The sequence below is a fragment of the Rhodnius prolixus genome, unplaced genomic scaffold (genome assembly GCF_049639745.1).
Source record: "Rhodnius prolixus isolate KJV_2025 unplaced genomic scaffold, Rpr scaffold_4, whole genome shotgun sequence".
NCBI lineage: Eukaryota > Metazoa > Arthropoda > Insecta > Hemiptera > Reduviidae > Rhodnius > Rhodnius prolixus.
The window spans coordinates 32,335,009-32,350,706 of NW_027411614.1; the positions used below are offsets into that span (position 1 = coordinate 32,335,009).

Sequence of the window (15,698 nt, forward strand, 5' to 3'; positions counted from 1 at the left end):
TCACCAGTTACAGTTTATTAAAAAATCATTAACTACTACACACAAAATAATAAAAATTGAATTTAAGCTAAAATAAAGATAAACAGAAGTTAAGAAACCGTAATCATTAAAATCAAAATTCGGCTGCAATATTAGTTTGTTAAAGTCAAACACATCACAATTTTACAAAAGTTCAGAGCGGATATTGACGAATATCCACTGATTTTAAGGAAAGAGATTAACTCAATGGTAAGTGAACGTTTAACGTACCAGCTCTTAAATTTTCTTTTACTTCGAGCTTCTTGCAGCTCACTTTCATTACAGGCTCAGTGGCGTTTTAACGAGAGAATTCGGAGGACAGCAGGCACTGAGAAAAAGCTCCGTACGCCAATACCTCCTTAAATTAAAAAAAATAAGACATATCCCAATACGCACTAGCCGAAAAAGGAAGTTTTCTATATGGATTTCAATCGAAAATGCCTGATATCCTTTCTCATTTTAATCGGTTAGGATTTGCACCCGTCTTTAGACAATCTCCTAGTTCATGTACAGAATAGGATAATAGAGATAGAGCTCAAATTAGCTGGCACCTGACCCGTTTTTCAGTTTGTTCTAATTTGTACATTACTCTTAATTCTGTCGCGTCCCACTAAATTATCGATTAATGACACAAGCTGATCAAAACTTAGAAAAAAGAAAAATATTAATTAATGATAATTATATTAAATTACGAAACCAATCTCAGATGAGCTGTGTTATTCATAACCCATTCATTTTACTCTTAGGGTGCCTACTCCAACAATACAACAAATCAATGTACAAACCGGTTGCTCTTTTTTAAAATTGCTATTTCTGAATGACTAATTAGGTAAAAACCAAAAAATAGATAACACATTTTTCATACTCACAACAGATACCTCCTTCCCTTATGTCTTCATCAGAACCATCTCTGCAATCATTTTCACCATCACACACATAACTTTGTTTAATACAGTTTGAAGTATTTAAGCATTGAAATTCGTTTGAAGGACATCTACGAATTGAATGCGTCGAAGAAGTACCAGGTGATGCGATACAAGTTGTACCATTCATCTCATAACCATCTGAACAAACACATTTTGGCGAAGATGCACCTAGTAAACACAGATGGGAACATGGTGGACAATTTTCCACTCCTGAAAAAATAAATTGTAGGTGAAGAAAAGTTTGTATGGGAAATCACAATTTAGTACTTTTTTTAAAAATCTAAATTCTCATGACCCTGGGAATAATTAAAATTGTCATTGTTAATAATAATAAGGGGAAGGGATTAAGCTGAATGGTTAGCGAATACTGGATTCCAAAGCGGAAATCACGGATTCAAAACCAGCTGCTTACATTTTCTCTTCTTAGGAGCTTTTTACAGCTAACTGTCCGGTGATGGACAGTGTTGTCTGTAACGAGAAAGCAATGTCCGGGGGCTGACAGTGCACTGAAATAAAGATCCGGGCGCAAATAACTTCAGATGTTGACGCGCCTTAAATAAAATAATAAAAGCAGTTGTCAGTGACTCTGAAGAGACTCGAGGAGAGTTTGCAGTGAAAACTCAATGTCTAAAATTAGTCAGGATCGCAGCATTTCCTCTTAAAAGCTGAAGGATTAAATAAAATAATAATAAAAATATTCACCTTCTTGCATAAATTTTAGATCGAATGATTTAATTTCATACAATGGACTATTTCGTTTTGCTATTACAGTTACATTTCTTGAGGTAAGATTCAAAGATCTAATCAATCCGCTTTGTAATTCTGTCCAATACAATTGATTATCAATGAAAGTGAGACCGTAAGGAGGATGTTCAGTTTCAAATGCTAAAATCATCTGAAAATAAATAATGTTTATAATTCATGCTGTAATAGTCACTTTATATTTAACAAAAAAAAAAATAAATAAAAATCCTAACTGCGTCATGCTTAATTTCTGTTTAGGAACAATTTTTAGAATAACTTCATTCATTCCATTGAAAGGGAAAAAAGAGAAGTTAAATAAAACGGAATTTACGAATTTCTTTTATTTCTATTGTCGATTCAACGCATTCTAGAAGGTGAAGTAATTTTAATTAATATTAAATGATTTCAAACCTCTCTTCCAGTTCCATCCAGATTGATTCTTTCTATTCTGTTTAAATGTGTATCTGACCAATACAGCTGACTTTTTAATGTATCTAGCGTCAAACCATTAGGCCACAACATGTTTCCCTGAACGAATATTTTTCTACTTGAACCATCCATATATGCTACTTCTATTAAACCCAACTTTGCTTCACTCATAACCCACTGACACCAATACATGTATCTAAACATTATTACAATTATAATATTAGTTTATTAGTAAAATATTAGCAACTTTTTCTCGTGCTACTCATGATTGTGAAGTCAAACTTTAAACTCGACGGAAAAGAAAAAAACATATCCGATTTCCCGTCTTGGTTTTCAAAAATATTCTGCATATTCAAATCCAATACTATTAAAGCATTCTCAAGGTGTTCTTGGTAGCTTTGGATTTTTTATCAATGTAATTTAGAGTTAACTATACAATTATTTGCTTCATTTAAAAGGTTTTTTAAGGGAAGTGTATCGTCTTAGAACCCAACTTAAAATAAATTTTCATGAAAAGAATTTCGAACGTAGGATTGGTCTGCATCCTTGTAGAGAAGTACACGTTACCTTATAATAATCAGAGTTGCCCTGTAAAATAATTTTCTTTAGAAAAAGAATTTTTGTAACAAGATTTAATGGTTTTTTGAGGAAAGCGTAAGGCTTTTTATCGTTAAAGTGAAATTTCAGGGGAAAGTGCACCTAAAAATGTCAAACAAAAATTTAGTATCATTGTATCCCACAAAACATTACAATTTATGCCAAATATTCAGTTATTTAACTAATTCATTGATCACCAAAACGATAAATTAATGAACTTTAATTTTTGTTGTAAATTTTATCAATTACAATTTTTACCATCGCCCAAACAGATCAGAATTTGAAGTCCAAGCTAACAATATAAGAGATATACGTATATATACAGCTGCTGTAAAAGTAAATAATGATCAAAATAATAATAAGTTTACGAGTACTTACGAATTGTTGGGATCAAGAACAATAGCCCTTGGATGTGACAAATTCTCATAGATTAGTACTTTTCTGAAAGCAGTATTTTCAAGAGATGCTACATGAATAGTACCCAAACCATCATCAGTCCAATACAAATTGCGTCCCAACCAATCAACTGCCAATCCTTCGCAATTATCAATACCAGTATCAATAACAATTTCTTTTTTTGTACCATCAAACTTCTGCCTTCCTATTTGCAAGCTGAAAAGAAATTGAATTTAAAAATTATTAAAATAATATTCCTTTTGACTGTCCCTGATCCTATCACATTTAGGACTAAATTTCCCTCATTTCTGATTAGTCTTTACATCTCAAATTTAGTTAAGAACTCAACGTAGTATGTGGCAAAACAGGGAATAAACGCTTCTATGCACTTGACAAACAAAACCTTATTAAAAACCCCAAATCGGACAATAATTAAAAAGAAAAAAAGAAGAAAGAAAACTATAAACGCTACGAAATAAATTCTGACATTCCTGTTAATTTTCTGCTTGCCCGTCTGGATTTTTTTTTTTTTTTTTTGGACTCTCCAAGAGGATCAGAAACATTTCATTCGAAAATCAAGCTCTCTTTGAGCCTGGGAAAAATAAAAAAATCAGATCGATGCGAGAAAAATAATGCGATTATCGAAAAACATATAGGCACACTTACCTTTGTGCGTCGGTAAAATAAATATACTGTGTTTTAATATCATAATCTAGCGATGAGGGATGAATAAGATCTATTATTGGTACCATTACATCTTCCATTTTGCTTCTAAGTGCTATTCCTTTAATCATTCCTGGTTTGCCCTGGCCAAACAATAAGAATGAAGAAGGCTGGTATGCTGTGCCTAAAAAGATTTTTAAACTTCAAGATATATTCGAAGTATTATAAGAATACAGGTATAAATCAGTGACTATTTTCAAAATTATTTTATTAATCAGACGATGTTTCTACCTATTGAGATCGATTATCTTCAGCACTGTGTATCATAGAACATCAATACTTAAATATTTCAATAAATTTATACTCGCTATATAGTTTTTTCCTCAATAATTAGGAAAATGATGAGTATTTAAAAATTGTCTAAAAGACCATTTTTATTTAAAAGAGATGGAACTTACGCAAACATTTCCCATTTTTCGTGAGTTTATATCCCATATGGCAATAACATTTAGCAAAGCCAACACTGTTCTTCCAAGCTGGTACACAAATATGCTGACATTGACCATTACTCACTTTGCAAGGATGCGCAACTGTAAAATTAAATTTAAAACTAATTAATTAATGTTTGGAAATCTGTAGTGTTCAGGCATTAGAGATACATATAATGTAAAGGTTGTAAGAAGGCATGATTTCACAATTCAATAAAATGAGAGGGCGCAAGAGTAAATATACGAGTAGCCTTCCTAATTTGAAGCGGAAGAAGGTATTGAAGTTCACTTCTGGACTATTAGGAGATATTTCTTAAAAAAGTTGATAAAGTTTTCTAAATCTTTTTACAGGTAATGGGCAATAGATCGTACAAGCATATACTTGGAAGCTCTATTTGTAACTACAAAAAATTGAATACCAAAAATGACTGTTACCAGGTACAGAACTCCCTCATCCCAGAATAACTCCAGTGAACAAGCTGTAATTCATTTACACTCATTATACATTACTATGTAACATAGGTTATATATTATTCTTGTTCCTCTTTCAAGGGGAGTGGTTTGTGGTTATGTGTGTGTGTGTGGACTTGAAACCAGAAAAATCCCCAATTCGAACCCATCTTGTTCGAATTACTTTCCTTCTACACGTTCTTTTCTTCCTATTGTAAAGTAAAACTTTAATATGCCATAAAGAGCATTTTCTTCGCGACAGCAGTATGTTCATTTTTTTTTTTTCTTTTCGAATGATTACACCTCTAACAAATTACTTGAAAGTTTCAACAAACTTATTGCTTTGTACAGGTCTTTTTGGAGTGAAGCTGACGATTTATTAGTGTTGTTTGTTTGACTGGTCCATTTCCCGTACCATTATAATAAATAATAAGAAAATAATATTGAAGTCTTAATTTTCATTAAGAAGAATAAGCAATATTTCAATAAGTTTTATTTACCCCATCTTTACCACATCCTGTGTCTACCCTATTCCAAGCTAATAATGTTTATCAGTATTATATCTATAGTCAACAAGGCAATCTTATTTATTTAATAAATTTACAATTACTTACCATCTGGTTGTCTTTGCCTGTGATAAACATGGAGAGAAAAGGGCCTTAGGTTAGTAGCAATTGCCGTGTAGTCAGAAGAATTAAATTTGTTTATACTTATAATACTTTGGTTTCTCCAAGAAGTAACATATAGAGTATTTTCAAATACTGTTATATCAAATAAATTTTGAACCTAACAGAAAAATAAAAAGGTAATATATATTTTATACAACACTAAAATTCGGCAGGAAGTTATACTTAAAACCTTCTGGAAATAAATGATAATTTCATTTAATAATTAAAAATTGGTTTTTTAAAATTTTAAATATTTTTATCTAAATCTTCTAAAAATAAACTTACGGGAAAACCTTTCCCAATAGTTTTTCTGTTTTTTCCTTCATAATCGACTCTTTCAATAAAATCCATATAAGTATCAACCCAATACACGTGTTCTCTAGGAAAATCTATGGTAACACCATAAGGATACACTATACGTTGGTCAATCTGTCAACATTTATATGATTACGTCACAATAAATAAATAAGAAAATAAATTTAAAAAACTTAAATACAAAAATTAATTAGTCCATATCCGTACATAAAAAGCATGCGGTTATAAGCAATCAAGTTGTGTTTTTTCTATTATGTCATGACTATTTGTTGAAAAAAAACTAATATTTATGCTACTTTCGCACTGGGATTCTTATAATTCTATCACCAAATGGACTTGATGAGAATTTTTATTCAATTGTTACTGATTTTAATATTAAAATTCTATGGAAAAAACAAAAAGAGTTTTCTAAAATTGCTTGCTCAGAGGCCTGGCCTCCCTATCTGAATATATTAACGAATATTTCGTTAACATGAATACCGTGTTACATTGGAAATTAATGTAAAATTAATTAATGCATATGGTAATTCAGTACAGCAGTGCTGCTTATCTTACCAAAACTGATCTTTCGTCACCATCTAGCAATGCGCGCTCAAGACGTGGAGCAACAGCACCCAACTGAGTAAAAAACATATACCTAAAATAAAATAAAAAACCTATTAAAGTTATTAAAAGTTAAGAGTACAAAGGTTGGCCTGTATGTTGATTACAGGGGTCTTTAGTAGTGCCCCTACTGCTGCGGGGAGGTACTGCTGGGGTTGCCTCCGCTTCAGCTTGTTATTCAGGCGGAGGAAAGGGCTGGCGCGTATAGACTAGCAAGAAATGGACAATGGAGGCGCATTAGCTCCTCTATTGGACACATGAATATTACAGACAAGGTCGACTCTTTGCCGGTCATGGACATGGTTGGGTACAGCGTCTGTCCTAGATACAGTTTCGAGACTCCGTTTCAGGTGATCCTCTGAATCAGAGGAATTCAGGGACTGAGTGGAGGGTAAACTGGACAGAACAGTGCCAGAAGGGAGCCATGTGGTTTACGGATGGCTCCAAGATGGCCTGCGGGACCGGAGCTGGGGTGTATGGGGCTAAACCTAAGGTACGCATTGAGAGTGCTCTTGGGAGATATTCCACCGTCTTTCAGGCCGAGGTTTTTGCCATTAAAGCTTGCGCTGGGGAAAATCTGCGAATGAATCTTAGAAATAGGGAGATTTGCATTTTTTCGGACAGTCAAGCGGCACTGAAGGCTCTCTCTTCCTTCAGAACTACCTCTTCCCTGGTCTGGGAATATAAAAAGGATCTAGATCAACTGGCTCGGCACAACAAAGTCCGTCTTGAGTGGGTGCCGGGCCATGTGGGGATTGAGGGGAATGAAATAGCTGATAAGTTGGCCAGGAAAGGAGCTGGTACTACCTTCATTGGCCCGGAACCATTCCTGGGGATCACTAGGGGTGCAGTTCGTGAGGCTCTCAGACACTGGATCTGGAGAGAACATGAAAAGTACTGGGTGATGCTTCCTGGGGTCAAACACAGCAAGAGGGTTATGCCCTTGCTGTGCAAACAAAGAACCAAAGTGACTCTAGGTTTGGGCAGGAATCAGATCACTCTGATTACATGCTTATTCACAGGGCACGGAAGGTTCAGGAAGCACCTGCACAAGGTAGGGCTTATTAGCTCGGAACCGATGTGCAGATTGTGCCAGGAAGAAGAAGAAACGGCCTCTCACCTGTTGTTCGATTGCGTAGCACTCGAGAGACTGCGCTACGAAATCTTCGGTACCTTGAGACCAGGGGAGATTGTAGCGCAGAAGGAACTGGTAGGGAAAGCCCTCTACCTTCTTAGAAGGGGAGGTTTCACCTACTAGACTCAAGGGAAGGCACAATAAGCCTCTTGGTGGCTGCAGTGCCGTAGGGCGTGGGTCCCGTCCCGCCGAGTAAATCTAAATCTAAAATCTATTAAAAGTTAATTGTATCAAGCATTCATAAAAGGTAAACCAAGAATAATTCAATAAAAAAATTAATTTACTTTTAATTAATAAAGTTAATTCGGATCTCAAACTTATTACTTTACTTATAGATAATTTCACCCACAAAATTATGAAAGCTTACAAACCCTTTCGTTGGATCCAGTGCTACGCCTCTTGGTTTGGTAAGATTAAAATCAATAATTACTGCACAATATTTTAAAGAGTTGGTGCAAATATAAATCATTTCTCTGGCTTCATCGAGGAAGTACCAATTTCCAGATACCCAGTCCAGAGCTAAATGTGTCATTTCTGCAAAGGAAATGTTGAAATGTGAATTTGATGTACTAATTCTAGAATATGTAGTAAAAATTGATAAAACTGTACAGACTTAAAAATGTAATTTAAGTAGAAATAAGAGGCACACTCACTTGAAATCGGAAATATTGAAGGTTGAGTTTGAGGAAGATCGATTTTGCTAAAAGTAGAAGCTCGAAGGCAGGCAATAGTAGCGGAAGTTCTATTTGGATGTGAGACATAGCATATTTTTTCTTCCCTATGATCAACAGCCAGTGAAAGAGGGGTTTCAGCTACACTTGCTAATACTCGTTTTCCATCCAAAGTTAAATGTACTATTCTAGAATTACTTGTGTATATAAGGGTAGCTATCTCTCCTTGTGGCACTAAATATTAAATAAATATTATCAGTGAGAACATTTAAATATAATGTGCTGCAGTAAATGCTGAAAAGTGCATAATGGTCCTAAAAGAAAAAAAACAGACTTTTTTTTTTTTAAATTTATTTGTAAAGTTACACCAGCGCTAGACACGCTATAAGTAACGATGACAATAACTGACATCGAACTAACTAATTGAGGGGAGAAGTTACCCAGCGATAACACTCCCTAAGTCATCTCTAGGATTAGCTACTCTCCTCAGAAGAGAGAAAATCGCGAGGCCACTGGCGTTTTAGTCGTCTGGGAGGATGATCTGGATGGTGATGAGATGATAAGTGGCGGACAAGAGGATTGGAATGAGAGTGCAAGTTCTGATGAAAATTTTTATAACGAGTTCGTGCAACCTGGACATACAAACGGAATTTCCAGATCTGTGTGGATAGTTAGATTTGAAACGTAAAATGGAGCGTTAACGATAGTGCGGAGAATTTTAGACTGGAGAGATTGAATTCGTTGAAGATTGGAGCGTTTCGTTGAACCCTATAGTTCAATACCGTACGTCCAGGCGGGTTTTAGTATGGAATTGTAAATCAGTCGTTTGTTATTAAGTGAAAGTTTTGAACGTTGGTCTAGTAGTCTTTGACAAAGACATTGCAATAATAAAATCATTATTCCGACAATTATTTTTAATTTAGGTTACCCATTTGTAAAGTGTTCTAATGTGGCAGTTTTCTGAGAACATGAAGATAATTTCAGAATGGTGATGGACTTACCATGAAAAAGTCAGACATTTACACAAAATTCTCCGCAAATTTGGAAAAGTTTAAAGTCTATTCTCGCTTAAATGTAGAAACAACAATCGATAAAGCTTTTTACGAATTCGGGATTACAAAAACAAGATTTTCTTTGAGTATTCGATTTCGAGAGTATATCACCATTGCTTTCTTCTATAAATTTTTTCTATTTTGAATTCTAAAGCCTAATTTCTCAAAATAATTTTATGTAATGTTTGTAAGAGTAATATACCTAACGAAATTATAAAAATATTTACCTTCACTGTTATTCTATAATTCTTAACAAAAAGCAACGTAAAAGTTGAAAATAAATAAAGTGCATACTTATTTTTTAATTATTAGAATTCTACAAGTGCTTCTTTAAACCTTTTTATTGCACGCCTTGGAATTTTACACGTAATAATTCCACCACCAAGCTGTATTGAACAAAAGTCTCACCATATACCACTTTTGATCAGTAAAATTTTGTATAAATTTTTATAATTTACAAACCAATTCTCAATAGAATATTGAAAACATTCTATCTTGTGCAACAATATAAGTAACCTACGGTATTTAATCTAAGGTTGGATGCAGTATTGGGCAATTTAGTCACTGACTAATACTTAAAATAAATAAGTTATCCGATAAATTGAATGACTAAATACCAGGTCATCAATTAAATTCATTAGCCGTAACAAACTTTTTTCCGACCTTCTGGCAAGATTCTAGTTGTCATCCACCTTTAGAGAAACTATCATCATTAAAATTAGGCTTATCTCTAAAATGCTGCTTCAGTAGAATGTACAGTCCTCAGCATTACAAGTTTTTAAGGGGATTAAATGAGTTGCTAAAATAGATCAAATCAATCGCTCAACCGTAAGTAATTCAAGGCAGTTCTGATAGAGATGGAGTAATGTAATAAACTTTTACGAACATTTTATTATTACAAGAAGGAAAGACGGTACAGAAAGAATGCATACCACTGGTTTAAGGCATGTTGATTTACAAATCTTGAGTCAGGTTTACAAAGTTGTATGCCTTGAGCAAAAAATAAAAATAAAACGAACAGAGTAGTAGACAGATTTGCAAAAAATGAATTTTCATTTATGAATTTGTACCGGTTGCTATTTCACTTTTTTAATAAAGATAATTCAGAAATTAATGAAATGTGTTTTTATTTTAAATTTACAACTGAATAAGCTTTTTCGAAAAAAAGAAGCATTTAGAGAAGCATTAATAAATATAATTAATTTCTTTGAACAACTAAAAATATGAGTTTCAGCAAAGATATAGTACTTTTTGTTGGTGAAAATCTGTTCACTCGATTTAGATAGCCACAAGACTGCTCTTGATTGAACATTAAAATGTTTTACGATCTAAATTTTAATACTGAATCAAAATTTGATTTTGTATACTGGACACGAAAAGGTAAAGGATTTTTAAAGATTAAAGGTCAACTCAGATGCTATTAGGTACCGAGGTTCGAAAAGTTCCCGTGTAACACTGGCTTATAGTCAGTGAGCTGTAGTAAAGAAATACTGATATATCACCTGGGTATTCTCTTGTGAAGTAAAAATGTTATGAACTATAAACTGCAGTTATAAAAAGTAAGGTTTCACGTAAAGAAGCCCGAAACCTTTTAAAACAAAAATCTTTATTTAATATTATATCTTAATATAAAGATGACCAAGTGAATATGTGAAGTGCAATCTCAAAAAGCACATTTTGTGAACAACCCCAGTGCTCTTTATGTGATAATGGGAAGATTTTTGAAAAAAAAAACTTACATTCTCATTGCTGAATATCTATGAAAAAGTATAATAAGTTAATATAAATAATAATAATAATAATAATAATAACAGTGTTTTATTAAAGAAATTGTACATTAGAATTCTTGAAAAACAAACATTAAAACATCCACATGGACTCAAGGTCCATTTGCCTGAGAACTTATTTAATAAAAATAAATGAAAATATATGTATAATTTTTAAATTCAATCACACAAATGAGTCAACGAATCTTAGGAAATAAGAAAATATCCATTATTAATTAAAAAGACATACATATATATGGGAACTTACGTATTTATATAAATAATAGGCTCAATAAGAAGAAGCTCAAGAAGGAGGAGGAAGCTAGCAGAGCTAAGGCTGGCGGAGATCTTCGGCAATAATACCAGCAAAAGATCTGAGGCTTGTCTGGATATAAGTGAAATAGGCTTAAGTGTTTACGTTACTCGGAGGATGCCTCGTAAAGATTGGCTTGTAAGGACTTGTAGCTTCTGTAGGAATATATATACGAGTTTGCAATGTCCCTCCCTCCTGACTGCAAAACTGTAGTTCAGCAAAGAATCATGTTTCCGGAGAGGTATTAGGTGTTGGAAAAGAAATAACCTTCTATAAAGCTGAACCGAACTAACTTTTCCGGCGACGGTAGGGACTCAATGATCTACAAGGTCGCATCTACACCCCAACAATGACACACACACACACACACACACACACACAGAAAAGATGTTGGAGGAGCTTACAGTGAGATGTCGGTCTTTAAATGATCTCGACTTTTCTACGGTATTTCTTAAGAACTGGACCAGAATGCCGCACATAATATGGGAATCTTGATTTAAGATTTAGATGCAATCAGCTGCACCAGCTTATATTTAAGAAATACTTCCGAAGAAAATAAACGGAAAAGTGATGAAAATTTGCAACAATTTTCCACTGTCAACGTACTACTCAGGTTAAAATTGCAATTATTTTGCATATCCTTGTTGTAAAGGGTTCGTCATAAAAATTGAAGATTATAAATTATTTTTCATATTCAATTAATTCCCCAAAAAATAAAACCTTTAAATTTACTTCTTGGAAGAAAAAAGTTATCATTAAACTTACAAAATTGTAGCAGCTACGAAAACAAAACTTACCATTTATTGCTTTGCATCCTTTATCAGATACTTTTGTATAACCCGAAGTACAAGAGCAAGCATAGGAACCTGCAGTATTCATGCATATTTGATCGCAGGAACTGTCTACCAAACATTCATCATAGTCTGTAACAAAATAAAATTGCACATTTGTTTATAAACAATGGTGAAAACTTCCTCGAGATACCTGTAGCATTTATTTTTTCAGATTCGTGCTTTGCTTATATTTGAGATATCACGCTGTTCAAGCACTAGTTTATATTCTAGACCCCAAGCACTTCTATTGAACACCTTATGGAGAAGGCTGTAGACCAGGATAGTTATGAAAAGTAAGAGTTCAACTAATATTTAATTCTAAAAGGAATTATCGATGAACTAAACGTTCTAACTTGAAAGAAAATTCTATTCAGAGGATACGAAATCATCCAAAGAGATTGTCGTCCGAGTTTCTTTTTTACTTTCATTAGCAATAAATATCTCTTTCAGAGATTTGATTTTTAGAGAAGAGTTGTTAACTAGATCTCAAAAAGCCTTTGTTACATCACTTTCTGATTAAATTAAATAAAAGTTAGAATAATAAACAAAAAAAAGAATAAAATGCAGTAACAAATAAAATTACTTAGTTCTTAAAACTTACCTATGCATTGAGTTGAATTGACTGGTTTTTCACCATCTGGGCAGTAACATCGAGAACCCTTAGGTGTTATGGCACATTTATAACTACAATTTAAATCGCATTTTTTACCTAAACGAAAATTGCATTAAACAATGAATAATTTTGTATACATTTACTTCATTAAAACAAAACAAAACAAAAAAATTAAATAATTACCACAATGCTCGCCCTCATCATACTGATCCGGGCAGTCTAATTTTTTGTCACAAAATTTTGCTAAGTGTATACATACTGAACTATTCGCACCACATTTAACTTCATTTAAAGAACAAGTTTTATCAGTCTCACCTGTGGACAAGAAATTGTAAGGGCAAAATTATAAGGCGAAATAAAAATCTAAATCAAATAAATAAATAAATAAATTTCTCACATGTTACGTCCGTTTCATCAGAAAAATCTTGGATACCATCTGCAGCTCCACAATCATTTTCACCATCACATAACCGAGAAGATGGTAAACACTTATGAGTTAGCGCACATTGAAACATGTTTTTGCCATCGCAACTTGTTTTAGCTGAAAAAAAAAAATTATATAGAAAATTAACAAAATAATAAAAGGTAAAAATATACATTAATACAGTTAAATAAGTTAAATAATGTTTTTAAATATCTTAATCGTTAAGATATTTTTCATTCTCAGTTTTCAGATTTATTTTGGATGCAATTAAACAGTGGACAACCATGGTTTAAGGGAACTGTCACTAATAAATGGGTTATTACGACAATAAGCAGGCTGAGAGCGAACCACGCGGTGTGCGGATCGTATCTTCACAGGATCAACAAAACGTCCTCTCCTCTTTGCGTAGATTGCAATGAGGAGGAGGATTTCAAACATATAATAATGATATGACCACGTTATGTAGTAGAAAGGAAACGAATGTTTGACGACATGTACAACAGGTATTTAGATGCACCATTTCGCCACGAAGACATAATATTCCCTACCAACATCTATGTGCTTAAATCTATAGCAGAGCTAGTAATGAAATATGAATGTATTTAAAAGTTATAGCCGATTAGAATGAATGGAAGAAAATTATTAGAGAAGGATTACGTGATTTTAATTTCGGTTAAGCTATAAGGATGGCAGGAATAAACAGTACTTATCCATCCATTAGTTGTAGTTTATGTAAATAGTTGTATATAGTAGAATGATGAATGTGTGAAGCGAATGTATTTGTAGGTAAGAATGGAGAGTGAGTGATATTCTAGTGATAAGCGCCTAGACGATGCTGGCTGTTTGGCGAGGGCCAATGCCACAAAAAAAGCCAAAAAAAAAATCAGTGTATGTAATGGTTTACCCCATATTTAGTGTAGGAATTAGTGAAAAACTTGCTCACTTGGTTTTAATTTCTAATTTTTATTTGGGATAATTGTTCTTATTCTTCTTTGAATTCTTATTTGATCTTATTAACCATTCACTCACTGAATAGAGCGCGCATTTCAAAATGGTTTTCTGATGCAAATTTTAATTCTGATACAAAATCTTATTACAAATCGTAGAGAGATTGCTATCAGGGAGTTTATTTTAGAAAGGATTCTCAGTGCTAAGGGGAACGTTTTCGATTTAATATGTTACATTAAGCTGTCACTCCATCACAATATATAACTAATAATACTTAATAGGTAATGGTTGTATGATAAAGGTTTAGCATGTTCTAAGGTAAACTCCAGTCAATTACTAAATAAACTTACCCATACTATTGTAGTCTGCTTCGTTAACACCACATTCTATCAACGAGGATACAAAATACTAGTCGCAGATAGCCACTCCCTTTACTCACATCAAAATACCTTTCTCTTTCTCTCCATAAAATGGTGTCGTGATCACATTACCTATTAAGGTACTTACGTATTATGATGGGGTGACAGCTCCATCACTGAGAAACCTTTCTGACATAAACCACATGACAGCAAACTCTCTACGATTTGTAATAACTGAATTTGAAAACTATTTTGAGATGCTCGCCCTATTCAGTGATCACACGAAATAAGAATTATTTTCTAAATTTTAGGTGCTTACTACTATCCAGTCAACTAGAAATTGTACCAGAATTAGCAAGATCCAGTCCTTTATTGGATCGCTATTCCACACTCACTCGTCGCTATTAAATTTAAAACTAAATTAGGACTTGAAGAACTACTTACGGCAATCAGATGGTTCATCAGATCCATCAGGACAGTCAGGACTACCATCACACACCCAGAGCGAAGAAATACACGTATGAGGAACATCAGTAGGTGTTACAGATGAAAAGCATGCAAACTGGTCAACCCCGCACGATGGTGTTGAATCAACTAGAACAGAATGAAAAACAAAATTATTATTTATTTCAATTGTCTATGTCTATAAGAATTTTTGATTAGCATAATTTAAACACAACAACAACCCTCAGTTTTGTATTGCTGTTTTCATTATTTTATATGTTTTTACAACATTTTAGAAAACTTTTTCGCATCATAAGTCCACTCCCCTCCTCACCAAATCACAGTAAAATGTTTTATTATAATATGATAATCACAGTATAAGATTAACCGATACTCAAGTTTGAACAAAAACATTTGCTCTGTTTTGGAGAAAATTGCGAAAAATTGAAAATGCAATCAATTAATTGCACCTTGCATAAATTTTACCGATATTACTATAACCCCTTGTGGGTCAAGAAGACAAAAATTTACAGAATGCCATGATAAGACTGGTAGATTTTCTCAGTAAGTGAAAGTAAATAGAAGTGACTCAATCTGATGATTCTGTAAGAATAATACAAAATTATTATCGATGGTAGATTACAATTTAATGATGTAAAATATGGAATAAGACTTTTCTAAGAGAAAAAAATATATGTAAATAGAAAGAATGAATTCACATTGATTCGTGGTTTTCAATTCATACACCCATTCAAAATAATTTTTCGATATATTTATGGAATAATATGAGGAATATACGATGAAGGAATAACTTGAAAAAACCACAAATCATTGCGAATTAAT

General features: G+C 33.2%; 1 protein-coding gene across 1 annotated transcript in view; it reads right to left on the reverse strand.

Annotated features, from left to right (window-relative positions):
- LRP1 (LDL receptor protein 1) overlaps positions 1-15,698 on the reverse strand; it is a 66,897-nt gene that overhangs the window by 39,096 nt on the left and 12,103 nt on the right. Inside the window, exons 2-17 of the mRNA XM_074131866.1 lie at positions 14,856-15,005; positions 13,078-13,221; positions 12,864-12,995; positions 12,669-12,776; positions 12,032-12,157; positions 8,086-8,337; positions 7,804-7,966; positions 6,250-6,331; positions 5,665-5,808; positions 5,326-5,497; positions 4,232-4,363; positions 3,777-3,957; positions 3,093-3,326; positions 2,100-2,313; positions 1,647-1,839; positions 888-1,154 (exon numbers count right to left, since the gene is read on the reverse strand). Of these exons, the coding sequence (XP_073987967.1) occupies positions 888-1,154; positions 1,647-1,839; positions 2,100-2,313; positions 3,093-3,326; positions 3,777-3,957; positions 4,232-4,363; positions 5,326-5,497; positions 5,665-5,808; positions 6,250-6,331; positions 7,804-7,966; positions 8,086-8,337; positions 12,032-12,157; positions 12,669-12,776; positions 12,864-12,995; positions 13,078-13,221; positions 14,856-15,005 (2,694 nt within the window). The remainder of the gene's footprint in view (positions 1-887; positions 1,155-1,646; positions 1,840-2,099; positions 2,314-3,092; positions 3,327-3,776; positions 3,958-4,231; positions 4,364-5,325; positions 5,498-5,664; positions 5,809-6,249; positions 6,332-7,803; positions 7,967-8,085; positions 8,338-12,031; positions 12,158-12,668; positions 12,777-12,863; positions 12,996-13,077; positions 13,222-14,855; positions 15,006-15,698) is intronic.